The 26,964-nt window shown below is 35.3% G+C and overlaps 1 protein-coding gene across 2 annotated transcripts in view; it reads left to right on the forward strand.

The window, feature by feature from the left end:
* Positions 1-26,964, forward strand: part of TBC1D8B (TBC1 domain family member 8B) — a 90,080-nt gene that overhangs the window by 6,020 nt on the left and 57,096 nt on the right. For both annotated transcript variants that reach the window (XM_055081576.1, XM_024128102.3), the window contains exons 2-7: positions 9,516-9,626; positions 12,617-12,735; positions 13,233-13,458; positions 14,168-14,408; positions 17,100-17,307; positions 18,184-18,351. In XM_055081576.1, coding sequence (XP_054937551.1) covers positions 9,516-9,626; positions 12,617-12,735; positions 13,233-13,458; positions 14,168-14,408; positions 17,100-17,307; positions 18,184-18,351 — 1,073 coding nt within the window. The remainder of the gene's footprint in view (positions 1-9,515; positions 9,627-12,616; positions 12,736-13,232; positions 13,459-14,167; positions 14,409-17,099; positions 17,308-18,183; positions 18,352-26,964) is intronic.

Genomic DNA, 26,964 nt, shown 5'->3' on the forward strand with positions numbered 1-26,964 from the left:
TGTCTGGCCTTACATTTAGGTCTTTAATCCATTTTTAGTTTATTTTTGTGTATGGTGTTAGGGAGTGTTCTAATTTCATTCTTTTACATGTAGCTGTCCAGTTTTCCCAGCACCACTTATTGAAGAGGCTGTCTTTTCTCCACTGTATATTTTTGCCTCCTTTATCAAAGGTTAGGTGACCATATGTGTGTGGGTTTATCTCTGGGCTTTCTATCCTGTTCCATTGGAAGGATTGTTGACTGCATACCTATAAGCTTTGGGCCTTTCTTCAGATACCTGGTAATACACTGCTCTCTCTCCCTTTCCCCTCCCCTGCTTGCTGCTGGAGTCTTTCCTCCCTTAAGCATAGGCTGGAAACCACCACTCCAGTTGACCTTAGGGTCCTGAATCCTCAATCCTCAAGAGTTACGTTAAAGTAATAACGATGTAGTTTGTATGCAATTAGTTTGGTTTCTTTTCTTTCTTTCTTTCTTTTCTTTTTTTTTTTTGGTTAAGATATTGGAGATTTATAATGTAAATAGGAAATTAATATTTGCTGTCAAGTAGATGTCGTTCTAATGAAAAGAAAATCAAGACTTAAATGTGATCATACTGACCATCCTTCATTTTTCAAAACCTACAGAGTTGTTCTTTATTATATCATTCAAAGAGATCTTTAAAGGTAATTTTTTACTTGATTTCACCTGTATCAAAATGTCCCAGAGAGGGAACTGAGCACAGTGTGATTTGCCCTCCCCAGGGGTTACCCTATGAGATTTTTCTTTAGTAAGTCAACTACAAGCTAAAATCCACAAATGCTTGAATACACTACCTAGTCCAGTGATTCCACTTACCCCATTCACCCTGCTTCCTTTTTCTTCCCTGTTTCTTTAATATTTTTATGTGTCTATTCAGTTGTAATTGTTTTATGAAGGCTTTGTTTTGTCATCTGTAAAATGGGAACAAAACTTATCTTCCCTATCTCATGGCATTGTTATGTGAGTCAAATGAGTTTTGAAACCTGCGAGCAACTGTATAAACATTTGACGTTCATTTATCTATTAATGAAGGTACGAGATGTTAAGTGCCATTTTCTTTACCCGAAGACCAAATGAGGATCTATAGTTGTACCATTTTCCCTAGTAATTACTTTTCCCATGTTGTATATAGAAATTGATTTGGAGTAGTAACATTGAGTATATACAATATGCAGTGATATCACTACAAAATCAAAACACTGACAGTTAATCACTCAAGAATTTTGGTATGATAATGCCTATGCATCTATGGTGTTCTTGGTTGTTTTCTGGCCGCATGGCTTCTGGGATCTTAGTTCCCCAACCAGGGATTGAACCCGGGCCCTCGGCAGTGAGAGCACGGAGTAATAACCACTGGACCGCTAGGGAATTCCTGCATCTCTGGTTTTTAATCAAAGTAATATACAGCAATTAAAATAAAATAGCAGGACAGAATTTCTTTTTGATCTACAATTTCCCAAAACCCAGAAGTTCTCAAACAGTGCTTCTATAGATGTAAGTATAAGCATCACTTGTCTTAGTGGTATTGAAGAGTATGTATAACTTTAGTTATCTTAGTTACAGTTTTCAAAACATATTACTTGAAGAAGAAAAATGATTCAGCTGGTGAAAGCCTGTGTTTCTGGTGGACAGTTGTGGAAGGAGTATAGATGTAAAGTAAGCTAAAAAATAATAAAATAAAGGGCACTATAATGTCTACCATATTGCTGTACAGCTATGACATGGATTTTATATTACCTTGATGTTAGAAAATCTGCCCAGTTTTTCACCTTTTGCTGCTGCTATATGAGCACAACAGGTAAGAGTAAATCCTAAATGTGATGTTACAAGATACATTCATTCAACAGATAATTACCTAGTGTCTTCTAAAAATCAAGCACTGTTTTAGGTGCTAGAGATAACAGCAGTGAGCAGAGCAAAATCCCCATTCTCATGGGGCTAACATTTTAGTTGAGGGAGGCAAATAAACAAATAATATATGGCTGGTGGCAGTAAACGATATGAAGAAAAATAAAGTAAGGTATAGTAATAGAGAGGGGAGGGGATTGGTATTTTAGATAAATTTGGTGTAGAAACACTTCTTTAAGGTAACCTATGCGCAGAGACCAGAGGGACTAGAGTATATGAGCCAAGCAGGTTTTTGAGAGCAGAGTGAATATACATAATTCTGTCTGGGAATTTCACTGTGAAGGGAAGCAGAGAAATGGGTAGTAGCTGGCTACTGTCCTGGGTGTTGGGTATACAGTGGTGAATAAAACAGAAATAGTTTCTACCCCCACAGACTTTATAATCTGGTGGGACAGACAAATAACAAACAAGTAAGCAAGCAAAATATGTAATTATTGGGGTAGTCAATAATAATATCAGCCTGGTTTGAGTGGCTTATAAATAGTCATGCATGAGGAGTATTTGAAACTCCCAAAGCAATTTTCCAGGACCATATCTGGTGTAAAGTATGCTTATCTAATGTCCTGTTAAATGATACAAAGATTTCCTAAAAGCAGTGATTAATAACAATAGGTGGTATTCTGGTGGCAGAATCCCAGTGTGACATCTGTGGAGCAACTTGCCAAAAGCCAGTTTGAATTGTTTTTTAAAATTAAATCAGCCATCTCTCAGCACCAACAATATCTGGGCTGTGGTTTGGTAGAGAGAACTGGGGAGGACATTCTAAGTGGGAGGAATAATATGGTAGTGAAAAAGCAAAAGATGGCAGTTGTTGGGGACACAGCAAGTACTCCAGATTCATTTATTTGTGGTTGAAAATATGAGACTCAAGATATAGTGCCCTTAGCAACCAAAACGGTTGTTGAAGAGCAATGTTCCTCATCTATAGAAGAGGAAAACCCGGAAAACCGGAGATAGAGTATCAAAGGGACCTGAGAATTAAACCTTTGTTGTTTTTTGTCTCCACTGCCATTTCAATTCCCGCCTAGATGGTCTTGTTTTCTTCTCTCTCACTCCAGTATAAAAAAGTGAAGTTTTAATCATTAGTTCTCCTCTTGTTTTAAACTAACCAAAATCATGGCCAGCTTTAGTTCTTCTAAATAATGATTTTAAAGCACTGTGCTATGTATGAGTTTTCATTTGCTGCCACACTTGCTTTTTGCTTTGCACCTGGGAATTCAGATGTTGTACTTTTTTAAATTTTCTGAGGGCTACTCATTTTGTACGGTGATGCATAAGTCTTGAAGTGTATTAAGGTGCTGTAAATAAAGATGGTAACAATTCTCATATTTCTCTATGTTTTAATCTTTAGAAGTATAGCTGGATTTGATTAATAATTCATGTATGCTTTTTTACCCCCATGACACTGTAATCTGCCATTTATGTCATCAGTTACTTACCTTTAAAAAATTCTAAATCCTTTAATGAAACAAAAATTTCAGTTAGGGAAGGAAAGGAGAGCTTATGTATATCTAGTTTTCAAGTAAATATCTTTAAAAAAAATGCAGGGAGAGGGAAAACAGGACAAAAGAGTTATTTTTATTAAGTTTTCCAAAGCTCTTACTGTAAAGTTGGCAGCTTTCAAAATGTCAGCTGTGGCTATTGGATAGTTGTAAAATAAGCATTCACAGTCTTGTTTTAAGGACTTAGAACTGGCAGCAAAAGCAGTAGAAACAGGAAAACCTACAACCTCTGCTGAGAACACTACTTTCTCCTATTTGAATGTATTTCCTACTAAGTGTGTTGTCATTTTACTAATTAGTTTGTTCATCAACTTTTAATGAACTTGAGATTATAAAAAATTCAGTAAAGGTGTACTTGTTTGACTTTGTAAATACGGCAACTTAAGGCAAGATACAGAATCCACTATAAAGTTCCAGTAATCATTTCTATGGCCCCAAATTATAATCTAACATTTTACTTAGAATGGAAATTAAGTCTTGTTTGTATTAGGAAGTTCATTTTAATGACTCCTGTAGCTAGAGCAGTGTTGCCTTACACAGTGTCCTCAATCTACTTTACAAGCAGAAAGAGCCACTTGTCAAATGAAAGTGTACTAAACTAGCACATTGATAATGAGTACCATCTTCAAGCTTTGGCTCTTTTATAGTGGCCCTTCCTCCAACACTCAGCTCTTGGTCCTACTTGTTCATCATTATCATTAACCTAATATAAAAAAGAAATGTTTATCAAATTTGCAGGTGTCTGAAAATGGAAAGGGACAGTTAATACCATAGATCAGTTTTCTCAACACTGGCCGTATGTTAGATTCAACTGAGAACCTTTTAAAACAAACTAAATGACACTGGAGTATTTATGGGTAAAATGATATGATATCTGGGATTTACTTTAAAATACTCTAGGAGGGATTAATGATAGAAGATTGGCAAAATGTTGATAATTATTGAAGTTATGTGATGGGCACATAGAAGTTTTAGTTTATTATTCTATTTTTGAAAATTTTTATAATACAAAGTTAAGGAAAAAAACAGAATACCCGGGCCCTGTCCCAGATGAATTAAATGAGAATCTCCAGCCTTTAGTAGTTTTAAAAGTCGAGCTTGAGGAGTTTTTAAAAGTCCTCCAAATGATTCAAATTTGCAGTTAGGGTTGAGAATCACTATCATAGAAGATAAAATCAAGATTCAGATAGAACTGGACAAGTTAGAATGCTCAGTTAAAATCGGTGAGCTAAAATTTATCATGGGTAAATGTAAACCGCATTTAGGTTTTTTAAAAAATCAGCTGTACAGGACAGAGAATACCTAGGTTGGTGCTTATGTTTGCGAAGAAGATCACAGTGGATTAGTTGATCACAAGCTTAGTATGATAATAATATGACATAGGGACTGAAAAAGCTGGTATGATCTTTGACTGCATTAATAGAACCATGTAGCCCACAATATAAAAAGCCTGCATTTGTTCAGATCTTACCTGGTATTCAGGTTTGAGTGACACATTTCATAAGAGACTTTGACAAATAGGTATGTTAAGAGAATGATAGAAGAAATAATAAGAGTCCCAGACAATCTCATGCAACAAACTGGTGAAAGAACTAGGTACATTTTAAGGTAGGCGAGGAGAAGAATAAGCAAGGGGAGACAAGGTAACTATAATAATAATATTTGAAGACCCATCATATTGAATAGAGCATATGTTTTGTATTGCCCCAAAGTTGCAAGGAAGTATTGAATAGCATTTTATTTATCCTGAGAAAGACCTTTCTTTTTCTTTTTTTTTAAGTGTATAAGAAATACCTTCATTTTTCTATCTTAAGGGTTAAAAAATGTTCATTGTAAAAATTTCAGAAAATATGTGTAGGTGTAAAAAAGAAAATAATGATCACCCATCATCCTGCTGCCTGGAGATAACCACTGTAACCAGGATTGGCTACCTAATGTGTGTGGCCCAGTGAAAAATGAAAATGCAGGGCTCTTTGTTCAAAAATTTAGAATTTTAAGATGGGTGACAGTAGCGTATTAAAGCAAGCACAGGGCCCTTCTGAGCATGAGGCCTTAATGGACAGGCCACAAGCTCATAAAGCCAGCCCTGATTATAACATCTGGATATATACAGTTCACCCTTGAGCAACATGGGGTTTGAACTGTGCAGGTCCATTTATATGTGGGGTTTTTTTTCCAATAAATACAACAGTACTACATGATCTGCGGTTGGTTGAACCCGAGGATGTAGAACCGCAGATAAGGAGGACTGACTATGAAGTTATATTCAGATTTTTGACTGTGTGGCGGTTACCTCCCCTAACCCCTGTGTTGTTCAAGGGTCAACCATAAAATATTTTAGAAATAACTTTCTAATTAGTAGAAATTCCCACCAATGCAGTAGGCTGCTTTGGGAGAACTCTGGAGTTTACAGGAAAAAGCCAGGCTTTCTATCACGGATACCATAGAACAGATGAATGTATGGGTGGTTGGACTACATGACATGCTAGGGTGTTTTTCATCTCTGACATCAGTGATGCTCTATCTCTATCCATCCAAATAACTGGTTCATGAACAATAGTCATTACCTGTAAATTGCCTATTTTTTAAAATCACAGAACCTTGCTTTTTTTGTTATCTTGCTGTGTCATTTAATAAAGTATTTCATATCACTTATGGTGATGAGTTTCCTTAAGAAGTTTGTTGCTACTTATATGTCAGGATGCTACCAAAACCACATAGACCTTTAATAGGGTCTAGAACATTGATACCTTACTCAGTTATAGACATTCAAAGAATGATTTGAATTTCTTGATATTTTAAAATCTCTTGTTCTGTCATGCAGCTGAGAGACCGTATCTATTCTGTTCCCAATTTAATATTGCTATAGAACTTCCCATATGTAGGCTGATTCATGACCTTGGATATTCAGGCTGTCAGATGATAAACCTCTGTGTGTATGGAAAAGCAACCCAAAGTTGTCTGCTTGTTTTCTTGTACTTTTAGAACCCAGACACTGGCACATATTAATTCCTAAGTGACTTGCAGGGGCTTGATGATGATTATAGCTTACTGCGCTGGAAGACTTCCCCAAGTGACTAGAAATGTATTCTAGCACTAGCTTCCAAATTATTTGTTTGCATGGTTTTACACTAACTGCCTGATTTAAAGCACTTACAAAAACCGAACAATTTCCTTTCTACGTAGTGTAAAGCACTTATAATCTTGCAAACATTTCTGTTGCAAAAAAATGACCTTTCCTGCCAGTGGTTTTGACCACTTTGTCTGTCCCCAGTATCAAACTTTCTATCAAAGAGCTAATTGTTATGTTACTCAGGAATGATTATCTGTGGCGTCTCCTTTCCTTTCTGCCTCCTCACACATCCACACTCCCACTATTAACTTTCAGCTGAGCCAAACTTTTCTTTACCTCTTTGTTCTTTTTCCCATTCTTCTAATACTGCTTTTTCTAGGGTATATAAAGAAGGAAATAGAATTTGAGCTACTTTTATTTAAAATGTGGTAAACATGAAATAAATGATTCTCCTCACAAATTTGAAAAAATGTTTATGAAAGCTTTTTTAGAACTTAAATTCTTGGAAGCCAAATCCAGCAGCTTTAACAGTGCTGTGTTTAATGAATGCTTTTATTTGAACTCCTTTATTTTGACAGTTTTGTCAAGTTATTGCATGTTTATTTATATAAACAGACATTCATACACTTGATTCCATTTTTTCAACCTGAAGATAGTTACCTCTTTTGGTTGTTTTTTACTACTACTCTTTTATCTATTTTAGTATTTTCACTTTCCCATCTTCAAACTGAGAACATCCTCCTTTTTTCCATTTCCTGAATAATTTCAATTACATTGCTCTGAAGAAGCTATCTGCATATGTTTAGCTCCCACTTTTATTTCTTTATCTTTCACCAACTTCCACTTTTCTTACCTTATCCTTGATCTCTTAGCCAGATCTCCAATTTCTTACACTTTTTCACTCTGAAAGTGATAGATTTTGCCTTTTATCTCCAAGCCCTTCAGTAATTCCCTCATTATTAGCTGATATATAATCACTTCCTCTGTCTCTCCTCTTCATTCCCATTCTCTCTTCCCCGGTACTGTCTCTTTCATAATATTTGTTTGGATGTTCATATTTCTTTTTCTTAGTCTTCAATTCATATTATAGCTTTTTCATATCAGATAATTTCTTTTTTTATGCAAACTTTACTTATTTATTATATTTGGCTGTGTCGTCTTAGTTGCGGCATGTGGGCTCTTCCTTGCGGTGTGCGGGCGTCTCTCTAGTTGTGGCGTGCAGGCTCCAGAGCGTGTGGGCTCTGTAGTTTGCGGCAGGCGGACGCTCAGTAGTTGTGGCACGCGGGCTTAGTTGCCCCACGGTATGTGGGATCTTAGTTCCCCGACCAGGGATCGAACCGGCGTCCTCTGAATTGCAAGACGGATTCTTAACCACTGGACCACCAGGGAAGTCCCAGATAATTTCTTCTTTCTATAAGCTGCACGTGTTGTGATTGCCAAAATCTTTCTTGATACTTGGCCCCCACTATCAAAACCCTCTGTAAGATTGCTAATTGATATTATGCTGCATTTGTGACCCCTATTTTTACTTTTTACCAATTCCTACATCTACTTTCCCACCCTTTTCTTTCAGCTGAGCCAAATTTCTCTTTATTTCTTTGTTCTATCTCCTACTCTTCTAATTACCTCCCTCTATGCTTATAATAACTTCCTACCTCACATCTGCCAACCTACCTATCTTCTCATTCAAAGCTTGCTTGAAGTCTTAACTCCTTTTAAGTGGGTAAAGATAGGAAAATAGACAAAGGCCTGTTTTATAATTGATTTATTTTTTCTAAGTCTGTATGCTAAATAAAAGAGGAATGCCTCATAAAGTAAAACAAACAGTCAACCAATCAAAGCTTCCAGAAAAGGAAGGTAGATTTATGTATTTCAGCCATCTCACTGATACAGTTAAGTCAACAAATTTTGCTCCTGTTGTGTCCAGCAATATGTTGAAAGTTAGGGATACAAACCCAGAGGTAGAAGACATGGTTATTGTCTCCAGAGAACTAATAGTCTAGATAAGGAGGTAAGATAAATACACATGAAGCACTTAGAAAGTAGTTGTAATAACTAGCCTAATAATCAGAATTCTAGGTTGTGTCATATAGACTTTAAGTGCCATAAGTAATCAGAGAAAAGGGAAGGCATAATTGCTTGGGGTTGCCCTTGAAGATTTCATAGGGGAATTGGGTCTTGAAGAAAATGTAGAATTTGGATTAGCCAGACTGGGCTACAAGATTTGTGTTAGCATTTCTAGGTAGAAAGAGACTTGCTTAGCAACGATTTTAAAGGACAAATTAGTTGTTTAAGAAAACAGCAAACTTTATTCTAAGGAGGAGTAGGAAATATCAGATAATTAAATTGAAGAAGCTAAATGATCAAAGCCTTGAATTCCAAATTGAGAAATTAAATGTTAAAAAGAAATTCCCCTTACCTAAGCATTTTAATTAATCAAGGTTTTTTATATTGTTTAAATATCCATTGTTTTCTTATAATAGTATTAGCTAACACTGAGTCTTTTGCTATGTGCTAAGCATTGTGCTAAGTGTTTTATGTGTAATAATAACTCATTTCATCTTTACAACAACCTTTTGTGGTGGGCTCCATTTTTACCCCCTTATTTTACAAATGAGGATGAAGAAAACGTAATTACAACTGGCTCAAGTTGACACAAGTAAGTACCAGAGCCAGGATTCAAACCTAGGTAATCTCTGGTACCAGAATTTACATTTTTATCTGCTCTATACACAACCTTGTAAAGGAGGTAAATAAGTGCTGCAAATATATCATGAGGTTTAGACAACTGAACCTGACTTATTCTTTTATTGAAAGATAATATTTTCAAGAACTACTGACATTGGAGCAGCATAATCTCTTCATCTTGAGTATATTTTTTCTTTAAGAAAAATCTCTATAAGGAAGCTTTGGCCTAGAAATTTAAAAAAAAAACATTGGTTGTTAGTCATATGAAGCGATATTGATTTTATCTCTTGTAAAATCCTTGTTTCAACAGTCTCTTTATTACAATAGGGCTTCTGGTTGGGACTCTTGATTCAGTCTTAGACTCCACTGCTAAAGTAGCTCCATTTCGCATCCTACACCAGACACCAGATTCTCAAGTTTACCTGTCAATTGCTTGTGGTGAGTATGATTTTTAAAACATGGAATTCAAACAAATAAGGATCTTAAGAAATTGAATATTTAAATTTACTTATACTCCCCAGTTGTTTTGTTTTTTTTAAATTGATTTTTATTAGAGTATAGTTGATTTACAAATAGAGTCACAGATGTAGAAAACAACCATATGGTTACCAAGGGGGAAACGGGGGCGGGGTGAGGGATAAATTGGGAGATTGGGATTGACATATATACACTACTATATATAAAATAGATAACTAATAAGAACCTGCTGTATAGCACAGGGAACTCTACTCAATACTCTGTAATGACTTATATGGGAATAGAATCTCCCCAGTTGTTTTGATTTAGAAACGAGTTAAATGTGCAGCTCTGTTTGAGAGACTAGAAAGATATCTATTTATTTAAGAAGGATTACACATTATTTTATTTTTTTAAATACAATATTCTATTTTTTAAATTTATGTATATTTTTATTTTTTTGGCTGTGTTGGGTCTTCGTTTCTGTGTGAGGGCTTTTTCTCTAGTTGTGGCAAGCGGGAGCCACTCTTCATCGTGGTGCGCGGGCCTCTCACTATCGCGGCCTCTCTTGTTGCGGAGCACAGGCTCCAGACGCATAGGCTCAGTAGTTGTGGCTCACGGGCCCAGTTGCTCCACGGCATGTGGGATCTTCCCAGACCAGGGCTCGAACCCGTGTCCCCTGCATTGGCAGGCAGACTCTCAACCACTGAGCCACCAGGGAAGCCCTACAAATTATTTTTTTTTAATCCATTAATGTGAGGGACCTAAAGCATGTGTTCCAGCAGTGCTGATCCTGAGTAAATTTTGCTTAGTGCTACTGCTGTATGACTCCTTTCTTCAACTTATTGGGTTGGCCAAAAAGTTCGTTTGGGTTTCCCATACCATCTTATGGAAAAACCCAAATGAACTTTTTGGCCAACCCAATACCTCTCCTGCTTAACCCAACTGCTAGGAAGATGAGAACCTCCCCCATGAAGTACTTTGTTTCATCTCTAATAACTCAGATGAGGAGAATCAAGTTCAAAACTTAAAGGTTGATCCCTAAGAAAATTTAAGCCTAAAAATCTGAACCTTTTTTAGTTACACACCGACTTTCTCGCAAAAGGCACCATATCCTTGAAATATGAAGGGATATCTTACACGTAATGCTACATATTCATCCATGCTGGGGTGGTTCAGATGCTTCCACATATATCTTTTGTGGTAGAAAAGGAATTAGGATGGTTCTTCCTAACAAAGAAACTCAAAATTAAAAGAAAAATACAGTGACAGTTTACTTGTTTTATGATGCCATTACAATGTTGGTCTAAATTAGAATCCGAGATTTGTGGCTTTTTTAATGTTGAAAGGCTGCCTTTTTCTCATTCTTTCTCTCTTCTCCCCCCTCTTCTTTTAAGTATACATACTTTTTTAAAAAAATAAAAGCCTGTCAATTTCTGGACAGTTCATATGTGTGAACATACAGCATACAATTAATTTTTTAAGATGTGTGGCTTGTTTTGTGCATCTCCCTCTAAACTTCCTTTAGTATTTCTGGTGAGTGTTTTCTCCTGGCTCTTTTTTTTTTTTTTTTTTTTTTTTTTTTTGCGGTACGCAGGCCTCTCACTGCCGTGGCCTCTCCCGTTGCAGAGCACAGGCTCTGGACGCGCAGGCTCAGCGGCCATGGCTCACGGGCCCAGCCGCTCCGCGGCATGCGGGATCCTCCTGGACCGGGGCACAAACCCGCGTTCCCCGCATCGGCAGGCGGACCCCCAACCACTGCGCCACCAGGGAAGCCCTCTCCTGGCTCTTTTAAGTTGAATGCTGTTTAAACTAAATGAAGAAGATATTACACCTGCTGACATCATGAGATGTCTATAACCTCAACTCTAAATCTGGTTGGTTGAAATTATTTAGAAAAAAATATCCTTTTTACTTAAAAAGAGTGGATGATAATACAACTTATTCCCCCAAATTAACCTGATACAGAAATATAGTAGTTACCTACTAATGAAGCTTCTTTATACCTAAAGGACCAAAATAAAGGCCTTAAAATTTCCCCATGGCTTTTATTTGTTGTTCATTAAAGAAAGATATTACACATGGTATGATGGGTTGAGAAACATGAATACAATTCTAACTGAACTGTAGGAAATAGGCGATTTTGCAGTGTCAATAAATTTGTTAATGTATCACTCTCCATATATCATAAAGCGTACTTAGAAGTCAGGATATTTCTTTTGAATGAGATTTGTATAATCTGCAGTGCTAGAGAGATCTTAAAGGTATATGGGTTATAGGGGGAAATTGATAGATATTGAAATGTTCTTCAAGCCAAAGCAACCCAGAGCTAAGTGTAGTATTTAGTCTGACCCTCAATAAACCACCTAATACTGATGCAGGAGGTCACAAGGATTTAACCTTGCTACAGGATTTCTAACCTCTTTCATAAAATTTCTTTAAGTTGACTAGACCTTTTAATGAAGGAGTTGACTCTGAGCAAAGGCTTCATACTTTCTGAGATAGAGTTGCCACAGTTGAAATCCACATTTACACAGTGTGCATAGGATTGTCATGTGCATGCTGTTTTCAGTCACACAGATAGGCACAGTACTGACTGTATTATTTGAAGGCCAAAGATTAAATTATATATATTTATATTCCGGTACTCTATATATTCTCTTAAAAGAACTGGTTACCATAGGCACCAGTATTGGCACCTGGTTTTCAGAATTTTATCTTTTCTCATGAGTTGTATTTACTTTTCTCCGCTTTCCTTAAATATTTTATTCTTTCTACTTATAGTGTTCCTACCCACATATAGTGATGAAATAGAGAATAAATGTAGTATCCCTCTTCTTTTATGATGATCATTTTTGAAAATGAACAAATATAATTTTATTTCTTTTAAAACTAAGCTTATAAATATCAAGAGCAGTTTTTTGTGTGTGGAATTTTCTTTGAGTCTTTCATTCTCTTTTATTATGAATCAGGAGCCAACAGAGAAGAAATAACCAAACATTGGGAATGGTTAGAACAAAATATCATGAAGACCTTGTCTGTGTTTGATTCTAATGAAGATATTACTAATTTTGTACAAGGAAAGATAAGAGTAAGTGGCATGGATATATTTTGTAGATGGAACACTAAAGTCTTTGACCCTCTTATTTGAGGATCAAAGCTGCATGGCAGGTCATTGTTTTACTGGCACCTTTCAGGATTGGCAGAAGCACATATATGAATAGCAGAATCAGAACTAAAGACATTGTAAAGTTAGCGGTTAGTCTTTGGTGCCCTTGTGAGTGCTATTAGGGATATTTTCATTTCAGAATCTCTTGAGTTTGCAGTTTGAATGAACCCTTCACTCAATCAAAATAATATTTAGCACCTCTATTTGTGGTAGCTCCTTGTGAGGCATTAGAAAAAGCCTAATTACAAAATTAAACAAAATCTGCTCACCTCTGTCCTAAGAGATGTGTGTGCACATGCATGTGTGTGTATGTGTGTGTGTGTACATACGGTTTTATTCAATTAATTGTTTAAATATGTGAGAGATATTTTTGTTGGTAGGTAATTACTAATTTTCAGAAAATATTTTGTCTCCTTTAGGGATTAATTGCTGAAGAGGGAAAACATTCTTTTGCAAAAGAAGATGACCCTGAGAAATTTCGAGAAGCCCTTTTGAAATTTGAAAAATGTTTTGGTTTACCAGAGCAGGAAAAGTTAGTGACCTATTACTCGTGCAGTTATTGGAAAGGACGGGTTCCTTGTCAGGGTTGGCTATATCTTAGCACCAACTTTCTGAGCTTCTATTCTTTTTTGTTGGGATCAGAAAGTAAGTGGTTTCTGTTGCTTACTATGACTTTGAACTTGCAGACTGACCTATCAACTCTGGTTGTGTTAGGTTGCATATAAAGTAATAGGATAGATATTAAGGGTAATTAAACTGTACATTAAAAAGTTCACTTCATCTAGGGAAAGAATACTTCTAAGACTGGTTGTTTAATATAAGAACCATTAGAAATGTGTATAGAATGCCTTGCATATTGTGGGAGACAAAATGAATATTAAATGATGATGTGATCTAGCATGTGACTCCTTTCTTTCACTTGTTCTAAACTACCTACTTTCTTTAATCTATGTTTTAATACTTGTTTTAAACATACAATATACATGTAGTAATCATAGTACCTAATGGTTCACAGCTACAAAGAAGAATCAAACAGTACTGTTCATAGCACATGTATAGCTTTTACACCAATGGTTATATAATTGTGTAAATTGAAATATCAAATTTAATATCGGGTTTAAATATCAAATCAGAAAAAGATAAAAATTATTTAAAATTATATCTGTTCCTAGGATCACCAATTATTGTATGTTCATTGTTATGCTTCAAAATTTTAACTAATATCTTGAACTCTAAAATATCTTAGTTCATAGCATTTTTCAAGTGGTTAACTATTGTTTTGAAAGACCTGATTGATAAATATGAATCAACATTGAGAAATTTAATCATATCTGCTTATAATTCTTATTTGCAGTAAAACTCATTATCTCCTGGGATGCGGTCTCAAAACTTGAAAAGACTTCAAATGTCATACTGACAGAGAGTATTCATGTGTGTTCCCAAGGAGAGAATCACTACTTTTCAATGTTTTTGCATATTAACCAAACATACCTTCTTATGGAACAGCTGGCAAACTATGCTATAAAAAGAATTTTTGATAAGGAAACATTTGATAATGACCCAATCCTTGATGATCCTCTACAAATTACTAAAAGGTATTCAAAGCTTAATTAATATTTACTTTTTAAGTATTGTTTGACCAAAGAATGGTAACATTGAATAGCATTAAAAGTTAACTGTTCTTAAAAAAAATAATAATTGTTCTATGTTATATGATAGTTTTTCTTTGGCGTAATCATAGATGTGTGGGTTTTTTTAGTTTATTCATGTGTATTTCACAAATAGTATCCTCTCCATTCCATTATGGTTTATCACAAGATATTGAATATAGTTCCCTGTGCTATACAGTAGGACCTTGTTGTTTATCCATCCTATATATAATAGTTTGCATCTGCTAATCCCAAACTCCCAATATTTCCCTCTCTCACCATCCCACCCCCCGCCCCCCCGCCGCCGACAGTTTCACTTTTTATTAAAAGGGTAAGTTAGTAGAGTCAATGGAACATGCACTTCAGAATGAGAGTAGAGCAACCCTGGGACAAGTCATAATCTCTCAGGACCTCAATTTTCTCAGCAGTCATTTGTATCTCAGAGAGCACTTGTGAGGAATGAGCAATATAACATTTGAAAGCACTTTGTAAAATATAAAGCACTAGATAAATGTTAATCATTATTAATGCCTGCATCAGATGTATCTGTCTGGTAGCTGTTTGCCACTATATTTGGTTTGCTGAAACTGACCAGAGCCATTTCATCCTGCTCAACACTCAGAACAGTTGACTGAAGTGAGCTGAGTATGCCAAAGGGGAGGGAGGGTGGAGAGGATCCAGAAATAGCTAGTGAGAACCACTTCTGGCAAGAAGGATGAGGGTACAGACTGTATGGGAAAGTGTAAATGAGACAAACCTAAGCTGCAGTCCTATGGAGAGACCAGAACAAGTGACCTGGATGATTGTGTGATTGCTACATAGCCCTAACTTGGGTACAGTTGTTCCTCTTGCCTATTCTTAAACCATTCCTAAAAGCTATATACATAAGTGTTCCTTTGTGAGCCTTCCTGCTTTTCTGGAAATAGATCAGCGAGGTGAATTTTTTTACACCTTATTACCAAAATTAGGTCCCAGTGTGCGTGATTTATAAAAAGAACTCTATAAGGATTAAAAATACAGTTTATGTTATGTTATAGTGAGGCATTTGTTTTTGTAGGTTGTTTTGATTGGCCACCATAAACAAACATGTTTAGCCATTTTATTTCCCTTAAAATATTCTAAAAGGCCATCTCTCAATGAGTTATTCATTACCAAGTCTGTATTTAAATGAGGTTTAGGAAATTCATTTTTGTCTATGTGCAGTTTTAAAAGAGCCTATTGAAAATTGTATATATCTAAATCCTTTTTTCTAGTAAGTTAAAAAGAACAATAGCTTATTTAGACTTAGTCTCCAAATGACTTTTTCTTTTTTTTTTTTTTGCGGTATGTGGGCCTCTCACTGTTGTGGCCTCTCCCGTTGCGGAGCACCGGCTCCAGACGCGCAGGCTCAGCGGCCATGGCTCACGGGCCTAGCCACTCCACGGCATGTGGGATCTTCCCGGACCGGGGCACGAACCCGTGTCCCCTGCATCGGCAGGCAGACTCTCAACCACTGCGCCACCAGGAAAGCCCCAAATGACTTTTTTATAAACTGGAGTATCTTTATTGCTTTGGCTTATTGTTTTTACAAATATGTATTACAATAGCTAAATTCAGCGTATATCCTTCCAGGCCTTTTAATGCATGAATTAAAACTATTTGCCAAAAGCATGGAGGGGACCTAAACATCACATATTATTCTATAATCTGCTTTTTCTCCCCCTTAAGATAATGTATCATGGACATCTTTTCATTCATGTAAAAAGTCCTTATCCTTTTAAATAATAGTGAAATAGCCCACCAAATTACAATTTAAGTGAGGTAAAAATTAATGTGGTTCTCTGTTCATATTTATCAGAATTATTTTTGAAAGACATGGTGAGCTGCCACATATTCAAATAGTATATGCTGGAAGGATAAATTTAGTTTTAACTTTGTTGGCTTTGAGTTCGAACGTGCATAATTTACTCACTACCCCAGATGGCATTGCTGCTTAGCGCAAGTGTTTAGTGCCTCTAGAAAAATTGTACTATTTTAAGCAATTGTTTTTTATTTATATACTTATGTATCAGTTAACAAGTCATCTGTATTTATTGACACCCATTCTGTGCCCAGTACTGTGCAAGCAGTGTTGTTTTATCTTGCCTCTACTTTTGAATTTTTTAAACATTCATTTACATTTTTGCTTCACTTACTTTTAATATTATTTTTATGTACTAGTCTTCCCATCTAAATTGTGATGCCATAAATTTTCATTATTTTATTTTGTTTGAACTGGGTAACTCTTTTGATTTTCTGATAACCAGATGTAAAAATTATTGTCTGCCAAGATTGATTTTAGCCATACTCACATGTTATGAATATATAATAATATAGTAATCTTCCAGAAAATCACCCTTTAATAGATGGTTTGAAGACCTACATCACCTCTAACTGTTGTGCATTGTAATCTACTAATAATAATACAAAATTGGAAAAGAGAACAAACAAAATAAATTGGTTAGGAATCAGTGTTTCTTCCATTTCATAATTTGTTGAAGAACATAGCATGTAGTGCTTAATCATTCTGCTTTACAGTGCATTTAGGTTAATCAATATGGACATGTGTATACTTTAGACGTCATCATTTGAGCCCCCCCTTTTTTTTCTTTCCTATAGAGGTCTGGAAAATCGAGCCCACAGTGAGCAGTTCAATGCTTTTTTTAGGCTGCCCAAAGAAGAGACTTTGAAAGAAGTACATGAATGTTTCTTATGGGTACCATTCAGCCACTTCAACACTCATGGAAAAATGTGCATCTCAGAAAACTATATCTGCTTTGCTAGCCAGGATGGCAATCTATGTAGTGTAATCATTCCATTACGAGAGGTAAAATAAATTTAGTTACATATCAGTTTTTAGTTCAAAAATGTTACCATTCGCAGAGTAAAATACCCTTTAATTCTGTAAATTATTAAAAACTCAATATGCAACATCCTTTTAGTAATTTTAAATAATCTTTTTTTTTTTTTTTTTGCGGTACGCGGGCCTCTCACTGTTGTGGCCTCTCCCGTTGCGGAGCACAGGCTCCGGACACGCAGGCTCAGCGGCCATGGCTCACGGGCCCAGCCGCTCCGCAGCATGTGGGATCCTCCCGGACCAGGGCACGAACCCTTGTCCCCTGCATCGGCAGGTGGACTCTCAACCACTGCGCCACCAGGGAAGCCCTAAATAATCATTTTTAAGTCCAGTTATATTCTTCAGGATAAGAGTACCATTCCTGAGGATAAGAGTACTAGGATAAGAGCCTTATAGCTCTTATTGAAAATGAAAAAAGAAAAAAAATTAAAAATTAATAAAAAAGATAAGAGTTTGGGATGACTGAACATGGAGCATGATCACTCAGATGTTTATGACATGGATACCAAAATTTATACTATCATATTTGATACACATGGTCAGAAAGAATAGAATTGATAGCTTTTGTGTAAGTCAGAAATCAATTGTCCGTATTGCAGCACTGAATTTTTACATTTGTATTGTCATTTTTAAAGGTTACATGTTAGTTAAACCTTTTCCTTTAGAAGTGAAATATCTTGCACTAAGGTTGCTTGTATTAGTGGTACAACTACTACCCAAAGTCTATTTCTTACTAAGTCCTACCACAGACCAAAACTTGTAACCACAAAAAAATAAGCTAAACACATTTTGCCTGACCTTGTCAGTAACAAGGGAAAATGCGATTCATTTGTTTTCATCCCCCAGGTCTTAGCTATAGATAAGACAAATGATTCCAGCAAATCTGTCATCATTAGCATCAAAGGAAAAACAGCTTTTCGCTTCAGTGAAGTTAAAGAATTTGAGCAATTGGTGGCAAAACTCAGGCTCAAGTGTGGGGCAGCTTCAACTCAGTATCATGATATTAGCACAGAGGTAAGTATCTAGCAATCAAGTCATTTTGATAAAAAGGTTTGTGTTTTGTGTGGTCCATACTTTCAAAAGGAATTCATAGTACCTTTCCTGTTTATACTTAGGTTGAGTTTTTTTAAAAGATGAATACCAAAGAAATTATATTCTCTAAGGCACATCATAAAGCAGAAGTGAGAATTAAGGACTTTATCTTTTTTTAGGAACTCAGACTTTAAAAAAAATTATTATCATTTGATCTTTCTTGACTGTATTTGCTATTTATCATGTATACACACCTTGTACTTTCACATAACATGGCTTTTAACAACTCAAACTATATTTGAGAATTAAATAAGGCCTTGAAAAAGGACTTTCCTCTTATTGCTGTAGAGAGACAATCTGTCTTTTTATTTAACATCAAGTAGGTCAGCCTTATTTCCATAATCTAGGCCAAAGCAAAATAATGACATATCTATTTACTAGTAAAATATTAGAGAAGGCAGAGGGTGATTAAAAGCCTGATTTTGATGTTTGTCTTTTATGGAAATGTAGATAGTTTCAGTTCAAATTAATTTTCTTTTTCAATGCCAAGGAATCTCATGTTTTAATAGATTGATAAAACATCACATTATAGCTACTTATATTTTAATTAAAAATTCAAAGAAAAAAATCAACATTGGCTTTACTGGCTATATTATTTTACTTGGATTGGATTATAGAGGCTTTTACTTCTTTCTCCAGAGCAGAGACTGAAAATATTATGCTAAGTCAATTAGAATGCAGGATTGACAAGACTAACTCTTCCTTTGATAATAGAAAAGCACAATGAAAACATAATTTTAAAAAATATGTGTATCTCCGTTCCAGACACAGAACTTTCGTGTTGGCCATTAAGAGTTTTCTTGCCCCAATTTACTAATCTTTCATTCTCTTCAAATATATACCCAGGATATACCATAGTTTGATGTGAGGACATAAGTAAAATCTGATCAGTCTTGCTCCCATATTCTTGCTTATCTCACTTTTGTTTTTCTGTCCTAGTCCGTTTTGGATTCAGTCTGTATGTTTGATGTACTGCTCTGCTTATCTTTCCTTCTCCTTTAATTTATCTGTGTCTCTTAAACCTGAATAACTGGAATTTTTTCCCCTGAAAACTCTCAGGCGCCTCTAATAGTTGGATATGCTCAGCAGTTAAGAAAGGATTTTGTTTCAAAATGGTTACCATCTTTTCAGATGTATGTCAAAGTTCTAAGCTTTCTAGTTTCTCTTACCCATTTTAAAGGTTTTAATAAAGATATGTACAAAATACCAGTTGGTATACTGGGTGCTTGGAAATGTATTTTTAAAAAATTGTCATAACATTCTATTTTCACTGAAGATTTTTATCTTAGCAATGAGGAAGAATATTAACTTGTTTTAATATTATCTGTATATGTCTAGCTTTATTTATAGTACATTTTTTAAAATAGTAAAGAGAGAGCTTGTTAAACAGGAGCTTGTTCCATTTGATTTCTAAATGACAGAAATTGTAGTTACATTATTTTATAGCTATACCTAGCATACTAAAACAAAAAGAAAAAAATTATATTCTGTAATTTTACCAAATCTGGTAAAATTTACACAAAAAACAAGACTTTTTATTGTAAATCTCAAAGAAATTTAAATCAACAAATCTAAATATGAATACAGGAAGGACTAGGAAATTTTTCTTGTGAGTACATCAAAATGTGATACGAAGAACAAATGCTCCCAGAAACAATTGGGATTGTACGTACGTACCAGTTCTGTCTAAATTTTTTAATATGTCAATTAAAATTCTCCACATTTTGTTAAGTTATGTTAAAATCTGGGTGCATACACAGGTTTTGAAAAATTCTAATCAAATGCTTAGAAAACACATTAATTTTTAATTTTTTATTAACATATACTCAAGAAATATTACCAGATATGGTAATTTTTCAAAACTATACTAAATGAAAGAAAAATGGGCCCTTTTAGCTTAATTTTAAGCAAAGTGGCCTAAGAGGGAAAATACTGCTAAAGATCCTTTACTTGATGCTTTGAGACTACATTATAAGTGGATCATAGGAACTATAGTATGTCAAGAAGAGGTAGAAATTGAGCTATGTATGCACTGAAGTGTTTAGAAGGGCAGATATCTTCTACATATTATCAAAGCATATATAAACATACTTGTTTCATTAGTTCTCATAACCAGCCCTATCTTTCTAAGTTTTTAAAATTAGAAGTAATGGCTTCCTTATCCTACACAATAATGCAGATAAGAATAATAGTTTAACCCACACAACTGGTGTTTGTTTGCCTTAATAAGAATAAAGTAATATGTTTTCTGTAACTATAATATAAATTAGGCTGTGTGGAGTAGATTTATTTCAATGTTAGGAAATCATAAATTTTATTAAAAATAAAATTAGTGCTAATTTAAAATTATGTGCTATGAACAGGAGCCTATTTTAAGATAAGCTTCTGATATCCAAGAGAAGTATTTCCTTGTATTTTTGCTGTAATTTTTTATTTTACAGGTCAACTCTGGCCCCCAACCATCATTATTACGCTGAGTTTGTGAGATATTATAATTTAAATCTAATAGTTTGTAGAAAAGTTACATATAAAGAAATATTAATCTTTACCCTGCCTTTTCTTCACCTTTAGAAGCCATATGCTATTTCTAAAGTCAATAGCAGATACCAAAAATCAAACCAAGTCTAAGAATACCTGTTATAAAGTCAACAACCTGTGTTGCTTCCTCATGTGATTGGATTTTGCTCAGGCACTAAATGTCTGATGAGTGCCAAATTTATAACTGTCACAAGTGTGAGCACCCGAATAAATGGATATATAAAATTGGTATGGCCATGGGGTAAAATCCTCCCATTCAAAAGAGCCAGAGCCAAAAAAAAAAAAAGTTAAGTAATTTAAGCTTAGTTTCCTGAATACTTTATTATGCTCTTCAAACAATTCAAATATTATATTGATTTAAACCAGCATCTTTTAAGGTGAATATGTTTATGTGATTTTTGTGAATACTTAAAAGTTAATCATGGATAGAAGCAGCACACTTGTCATCCCTTTTATATCTTGATGTTTGGGGTTTCACAACTTAAGGGTTAATTTTTCTTTTCCTTCTTGGCTACTTTTCCTGTAGTTTAGATATACTACTAATAGATAAACTGGTTCCTCAGTCATATGGCCTAAATTAAGGGAATGTACTTTGCTTGAGACTCAGACTCCAACCATGAATTTTGTGTGTGTGTGGTACGCGGACCTCTCACTGTTGTGGCCTCTCCCGTTGCGGAGCACAGGCTCCGGACGCACAGGCTCAGCGGCCATGGCTCACGGGCCCAGCCGCTCCGCGGCATGTGGGATCCTCCCGGACCAGGGCACAAACCCGCGTCCCCTGCATCGGCAGGCGGATTCTCAACCACTGCGCCACCAGGGAAGCCCTCCAACCATGAATTTTTAAATCGGTTATGCAAAAACATAATCTCTCATTAAAACAGCAAAATGTAACATTAATAGTAAAGTAGACTTGTCAAAACAAGCTTTTTAAAAAAGAAAAGTGTTGTAATATAGGACGTATACTCACTAATAGTTTTTTCCTTTGTCAGATTCTTCTGTCCTACCCTTATATTCAGACATTGATTTGAATACTCCTTTTAAACCTTCCCTGAATCCTCTTTAACTGCCAGCCCTTCTAGGTCTTGTTGGCTTCTTGGATTTCAAGGTGAAATACTACTGGACTGCTTTACCCTAAACTTCTACTTTTCCTCCACCTTAGTCATGGACATTATTTTCATCTTTCTTAAGCTATTAAAGTTAAAGGGATGATGTTAAGTGAGCCTTTTTTTAGTACCTCTAGTGGTAACTTCAGACTTCTGGTATAGTTACAATCCACAGAAGCTGGGTAACTGATATGTATTCAAAGTAAAGCTTTGGAGATCATAAAATTAGTGTGGAAATGCAAGGGAACCAGAATAGCTAACACAGTATTCAAGAGGAAGAACAAAGTTGGAGGACTCACAATTCTCAATTTCAAAACTTACTACACAGCTGTAGTAAACAAGACAGCATGATCCTGGTGTAAGGTTAGACATATAGATCAGTGTAATAGAATTGAGAGTCTTGAAATAAAGTCTTACATTTATGGTCAATTGATTTTTTAAAATTAATTAATTTTATTTTTGGCTGCATTGGGTTTTCGTTGCTGCATGCGGGCTTTCTCTAGTTGTGGCGAGTGGGGGCTACTCTTCGTTGCAGTGTGCGGGCTTCTCATTGCAGTGGTTTCTCTTGTTGCAGAGCACGGGCTCTAGGTGCATGGGCTTCAGTAGTTGTGGCACATGGGCTCAGTAGTTGTGACTCGCAGGCTCCAGAGCACAGGCTCAGTAGTTGTGGTGCACAGGCTTAGTTGCTCTGCAGCATGTGGGATCTTCCGAGACTAGGGATTGAATCTGTGTCCCCTGCATTGGCAGGCAGATTCTTAACCACTGCACCACTAGGGAAGTCCCTGGTCAATTGATTTTTCAACAGAGTGCCAAATAAATGCAAAGAGGGAAATATAGTCTATTCAACAAATGGTGTGGGTACAATGGATATCCACATACATATACAAAAAAACATAAAGTTGAACCTTTTTTTACACCATACACAAAAATTAATTCTAAATGGATCAAAGACCAAAATGTAAGAGCTAAAACTATAAAACTCTTAGAGAAAACATAAGAGTAAATCTTCATGACTTTGAATTAGGCAATTTTTTTCTTAGCTGTGACATAAAAACACGACAAAAGAAAAAATATGCAAATTGGCTACATCAAAATTAAAAATGTTTGTTGTACCAATGATACCATTAAGAAAATGAAGAGACAATACGCAGAATGAGAGAAAATATTTGCAAATTATATATCTGATAAGGGACATCTATCCAGAATATATAAAAAACTCTTACAACTCAAAAATAAAAGGCAAAGAATCTAATTTTTTTAAACGGTCAAAGGATTTGAATATACAGTTCTCTAAAGAAGATAAAGAAATGGCCAGTAAGCACATAAAGATCTTCAACATAAATAGTCATTAGGGAACTGCAAATCAAAGCCACAGTTAGAGACCCTTTCACACCCACTAGGGTGGCTCTAATAATAAAGACAGACAATGACAAATGTTGAGGAGGATGTGAAGAAATTGAAATTCTTCATACATTGTTGATTGATTCTTTGTTTTAATAATTTCCTTTGTTGATATTCTCTATTTGATGGGACATAGTTGTCATACTTTCCTTTTTAAAATATTTTTAATTAATAGACTTTATTTCTTAGAGCAGTTTTAGGTTTACAGAAAAGTTGAACAGAAAGTACAGAGTTCCTTTATACACCCGCCCACCCTCTACTATGCCCAGTTTTCCCTATTATTAACATCTTGCATTGGTATGGTACATTTGTTATAACTGATGAACCAGTATTGATACATTATTAACTAAAGTGCATAGTTTACATTAGGATCCACTCTTGGTGGTGTACAAGTCTATGGCTTTTGCCAAATACATAATATATCTACCATTATAGTATCATACAGAATAATTTCCCCACCCTAAATATCCCTTGTGCTCTACCTGTTTATCCCTCTCCCCAACCCTTGGTAACCACTGATCATTTTACTGTTTCTATACTCTTGCCTTTTCCAAAATGTTATATAGTTGGAATCATACCATATGTATCCTTTTCAGACTGACTCCTTAGCAATATGCATTTAAGGTTCCTCCATATCTTTTTGTGGTTTGATACCTCATTTATTTTTTTTGAATTTTTAAAAATTCAACAAATATTTGTTAACCTTCAACTATGTGTGTAAGGAACTGCTGGGTTCCTTTTTTCCCCCCAGATTTATTGAGATAATTGACATATAACATTGTGTAAGTTTAAGATGTATAATGTGATGATTTGATACACATATATTAAAATGATTACCACAGTAAGGTTAGTTAACATATCCCCCACCTCATGTAATTACAATTTTGTTGTTGTTGTAGTGAGAACATTTAAATTCTACTCTCATAGCAACTTTCAAATATACAATATTGTTAACTGTAGTCACCATGCTGTACATTAGATTCCTAGAGTATATTTTTCATATAAACTGGAAGTTTGTACACATTGACCAACATCTCATTTCCCCTACTTCTAGCCCCTGGAAATCACCGTTCTACTCTGCTTCTATAAAGCTGGCTATTTTATATTCCACATATAAGTGAGATCATACAGTATTTGTCTTTCTCTGTCTGATTTATTTCACTTAGTGTAGTGCCCTCAGTGTCCATCCATGTTGTTGCACCTTGCAGAACTTCCTTTTTATGGCTAAATAATAATTATATATATATATATATATATATATATACACACACACAGACACACACACACACACACATATATATACACACACCACATTTTCTTTATCCATTCATCTGTCAGCAGTTAGATTTGTCTTAGATTTTGTGAACAATGCTGCAATAAACATAGGGGTGCAGATATCTCTTCAAGATAGTGACTTCATTTCCTTTGTATATATACCCAGAAGTGGGATTACCAAATCATGTGGTAGTTCTAATTTTAAAATCTTTTGAGGACCTCCATACATGTTTTCCATAGTGCTGTACCAATTTACATCATCACCAACAGTGCGCTTTGGCTCCCTATTTTCCACATTCTTGCCAACACTTAACTCTTGTCTTATGATAATAGCCATTCTAACAGGTGTGTAATTATACCTCATTGTGGTTTTGATTTGCATTTCCTGATGATTAGTGATGTTCAGCACCTTTTCATGTATTTGTTGGCCATTTGTATATCTTTGTAAAAAATATCTATTCAGGTCCCTTGCCCATTTCTTAATCAGGATTTTTTGTTCTGCTTTGTTTTGTTTTTTGCTGTTGAGTTGTGTAAGTGCCTTATATGTTGTAGATGTTAATCCCTTATCTGATTTATGGTTTGTAAATACTTTCTTCTGTTTTATATGTTACCTTTTCATTTTGTTGATTATTTCTTTCTCTTTTCAGAAGCTTTTTAACCTTATGTATTCCCACTTATTGATATTTGCTTATGCTTTTGGTGTCCTATCTTAAAAATTGTTGCTAAGACCAATGTGAAGGAACGTTTTCCCCTATATCTTCTTCTAGGAATTTTATAGTTTTGGGTTTTATGATTAAGTCCTTAATTCATTTTAAGTTAATTTTTGTGCATGGTGTAAAATAGCAGTCCAATTTCATTCTTTTGCATGTGGATATTCAGTTTTCCCAACACCATTTATTGAAGAGACTGTTATTTCCACATTGAGTAGTCTTGGTTCCCTTTTCAGATATTAGTGGACTATATATCTGTGGATTTATTTTGGGCTCTCACCTCTGTTCTGTTAGCCTGTGTGTCTATTTTTATGCAAGTACCACGCTGTTTTGATTACTGTAACTTTGTAATATACTTTGAAATCAGGAAATGTGATGCCTTTAACTTTGTTCTTTTTCAGGATTTCATTGTCTATTCAGAGTATCTTGTGGTTACATGTGAAGTTTAGGATTTCTTTCTATTTCTATGAAAAGTGCCATTTGAATTTTGATAGAGATTGCCTTGAGTCTGTGGATCGCTTTGGGTAGCATGGACTTTTTTTTTTAACATCTTTATTGGAGTATAATTGCTTTACAGTGTTGTGTTAGTTTCTGCTGTATAACAAAGTGAATCAGCTATATGCATACGTGTATCCCCATATCCCCTCCCTCTTGCGTCTCCCTCCCACCTACCTTGTCCCACCCCTCTAGGTGGTCTCAAAGCACAGAGCTGATCTCCCTGTGCCATACAACTGCTTCCCACTAGCTATTTTAAATTTGGTAGTGTATATATGTCACTGCTACTCTCTTACTTCGTCCCAGCTTACACTTCCCCCTACTGTGTCCTCAAGTCCATTCTCTACATCTGTGTCTTTATTCCTGTCCTGCCCCTAGGTTCATGAGAACCTTCTTTGTTTTTTTTAGATCCTATATATCTGTGATAACATACGGTATTTGTTTTTCTCTTTCTGATTTACTTCACGCTGTATGACAGACTCTAGGTCTATCCACCTCACTACAAGTAACTCAATTTCGTTTCTGTTTATGGCTGAATAGTATTCCCTTGTATATATGTGCCACATCTTCTTTATCCATTCGTCTGTCAATGGACACTTAAGTTGCTTCCATGTCCTGGCTATTGTAAATAGTGCTGCAGTGAACATTGTGGTACATGATTTTTTGAATTATGGTTTTCGCAGGGTATATGCCCAGTAGTGGGATTGCTGGTTAATATGCTCATTGTAGTTTTGATTTGCATTTCTCTAACGTTTAGTGATGTTGAGCATATTTTCATGTGTTTGTTGGCAATTTGTATATCTTCTTCGGAGAAAGGTCTATTTAGATCTTCTGCCCATTTTTGGATTGGGTTGTTTGTTTTTTTTATATTGACCTACATGAGTTGCTTGTATGTTTTGGAGATTAATCCTTTGTCAGTTGTTTCACTTGCAAATAGTTTCTCCCATTCTGAGGGTTGTCTTTTCAACTTGTTTATGGTTTCCTTTGCTGTGCAAAAACTTTTAAGTTTCATT

Source organism: Physeter macrocephalus, chromosome 21 (assembly GCF_002837175.3).
Source record: "Physeter macrocephalus isolate SW-GA chromosome 21, ASM283717v5, whole genome shotgun sequence".
Classification (NCBI taxonomy): domain Eukaryota; kingdom Metazoa; phylum Chordata; class Mammalia; order Artiodactyla; family Physeteridae; genus Physeter; species Physeter macrocephalus.